This window comes from Amphimedon queenslandica, unplaced genomic scaffold (assembly GCF_000090795.2).
Source record: "Amphimedon queenslandica unplaced genomic scaffold, v1.1 AMPQUscaffold_8736_Cont19324, whole genome shotgun sequence".
NCBI classification, from domain to species: domain Eukaryota; kingdom Metazoa; phylum Porifera; class Demospongiae; order Haplosclerida; family Niphatidae; genus Amphimedon; species Amphimedon queenslandica.
In genome coordinates, this window is record NW_003550991.1 from 1 (window position 1) to 2,767 (window position 2,767).

A 2,767-nucleotide genomic window follows, 5' to 3' on the forward strand; every position below is an offset into this window, starting at 1 on the left:
GCGCACAATGTTCTTTTTCCTATAAGTAAAGTTTTAGTCACCCAATCTAATTCAGTATTCAGATTTGAGAGCTTTGACTTAGAACCAGGTTCTTCCAATAAACTCGATGGCATAATATCACAATGACAACTTTGGTAAGTGACATATCATTGGCAAAATCACAGCCAAAAAAGCTAACAGTATAGTTTTAAAGATTAAGATCTATATAGTGGCAAATTTTATTTAGGTAAAAATATTAGTCAATTTTGTGGTGCTATGCAGCATAGCACCACAAAATTGACTAATATTTTTACCATGCTTACTATAATATTTCTACGTATAACTAAAGTCTATTTGTGTTCACTTGAACCATCATTTTCTTGCTATAACTTTTAACTTACAAGTTCTATGTAAAAACGAGACACCTACGGTGCATGGCCTCGCCCCTATAGCTGCTATGGTGCATGCCCTCACTACAATAGCTGTTTGATTGTCAGCATAAAGAACAGCATGAAGAGAGTCTGCTCAACACTAGCTTCCTGCAGTTGCACTTGCTCTTGAAAACCTGCAGAAGTAGCAGCACTGCAGCACATGCATGCAAGCAGCTCCAGCCCCTCCCGTGCATGTAGATTGAAGGTGTGGCATTACATCATCAACTATTTAGAGAAATCTGTTCATATTTTTTGAAGGCCATGTTCTAATCTACTGAAAAATGCTATCAGCTATCTCTAAAGTGCCAACACAACGGAACTTGGCTCAACTACTCGATTTTCTTACTTTGAAGCTTCTGTACCTAGAGCTTGTATTTGAGCAACATAAAACAGTTAAGAAAGACTTTCAAAGTCAAAAAGAAAGATCTAGGAGCTTAGAACATGCTGTGCTAAAGTTATTGTTTATTAAAGACAAATTTCAGTTGTACAGAATGAATGAATGAATGAATGACAGACACACACAACAACTACCTATACCTTGCATAGGCAAGGCCAATAAACATACCAGTGCATTCCTCTTCCTTTGCCACATTTATTGTAATACTTCAGAATTAGCTAGTCACATGAACCATGCAAGCAGAAAGTACAGCTATATTGTTCACAATACTATTTTGCATTGTGTTAATTATTTGGTAGGGTCTCGAATGACTTCCTGGGATATTAAAATTACGGAGATGTGGAAATAACAAAAATTTTGTTAATTAATTTTAGTTTGGAAACAAACAATTTGACTTTAGCAGCTGTTCTCGGAGTAAAGGACAAAATTAATTGATGGGTGAGTGCACACATAATATTCAGAAATCAATACTATTATTTGATGTAATACTAAGCTATACCATTTATTAAACAATTATAGTTTTAGCATACAGAAAGGTGTAGCTAGGGTATGATACTTTTACCCCCTATACAGACAATTAAGCCAGTAATCAATTAAAAATGATTCTAAGATGAAGCCACAATAAGCAAGAATTGACTCGTATATTAGCTGATTATCCACTATTTTATAGGCTCATTATGCTGGCCAAAGTCCAAAATTTTAATGTGGTAGGCAGCATTTTGCCTCAAGTACATGTAGAGAGACATGTTGCCAAACCACATCAAAGGTACTGGCCTAGTGGACATTTAGCTTTACAATTTGTAATGAATACTATCACACATGCCAAGTTAATATAATTACCTTTCTTTTGACCTTGAACTGTAGTATCTCCTGGACTAGCAGTGCCTTTAATAATGAATAATAGTTTTAAATTACAAAATGATTAAAGTACTTTGCAATGACTTTTCACCTCCCTTGTTAATATCAACTTTATGCCTTTGATGGTGACCTTGGCCTTTAAATAAACAATCTGTCACTGTCACATAACATTATGCTTACTGGAATATTCTGTTTCAAGAATCTCTACCACTGTATTTAAAGGGATATGTCTTTCAAAAATTTTAAGGATCCTTTTAAATTCCATAACTAATTGATTTTCTTTGTTGTGCTTGCTTAAATATATTTCTACAGCGTTAATCAGAAGATCAGCACTAGTGTGTAAATGATTACTATCTGAAACCTTATTACGAGTATACTCATCAATAATTCCAGCTGAATACAATTCACTAGCTAATATAACAGGATGAAGAACAGCTTCTTTAAATTGTGACGAAAAAGAACGAAAAAGTTTAACTTCTCTGCTACTAATCCTAGCATTCATGACCTATACATAACAGAAAGATAGTATAATCTTCAGGCACCGATTAAATTTGTAGTTTCCCATTATATTCAATTAAGTGCATGAAGCTGGCGCAGGCAAGCTCTTAAATAAAAATAGTAAGATTAGTGACGTAGATGGGTACCATAAACCATCACATAGAATATTTAGATAAAAAATCAATTGCAATGCCATAAAATATATTTTATCACATTTTAAATCACACTAAATGAAAAAAACCAAATTTTAATTTTCGGTACTAAATTTTCCAAGGATTACTAATAGTTTTAATAATTATTAACAATTGCATGTATTAAATATAAAGCAGTTTTTATTCAAAATGCAAAATTTGCAATTAATAGTACCAGTATTTCAAAGTAGCCTTAAGGTAGCCAGCAAAAAATGATTAAAAACAGTAATTAGTTACAATGCATAAAGTTCACTCAGTGATTTTTTGGATATTTTTTTGCCAAAGCACTCAGCCCAGTAAAGTTTGACTATAGATGATTAGTGTACACAAATCATGATCATTGTACAAACCTCATCATTACTTGGATAAAATTCAGCTACTATATCTGCAGGTTTAGTAAAAGAAAAAAGATT

General features: G+C 33.0%; 1 protein-coding gene across 1 annotated transcript; it reads right to left on the reverse strand.

Moving 5' to 3' along the window:
- Positions 1-1,647: 1,647 nt before the first annotated feature.
- On the reverse strand, positions 1,648-2,167 carry LOC109591197 (uncharacterized; the record flags this gene model as incomplete). Its single annotated transcript, XM_020006976.1, has 3 exons — positions 1,846-2,167; positions 1,739-1,801; positions 1,648-1,692 (listed from the first exon to the last, which is right to left on the reverse strand). Coding segments are annotated over exons 1-3 (430 nt in total), but the record flags the coding sequence as incomplete, so codon positions are not given.
- Between the last annotated feature and the right edge of the window lie 600 nt (positions 2,168-2,767).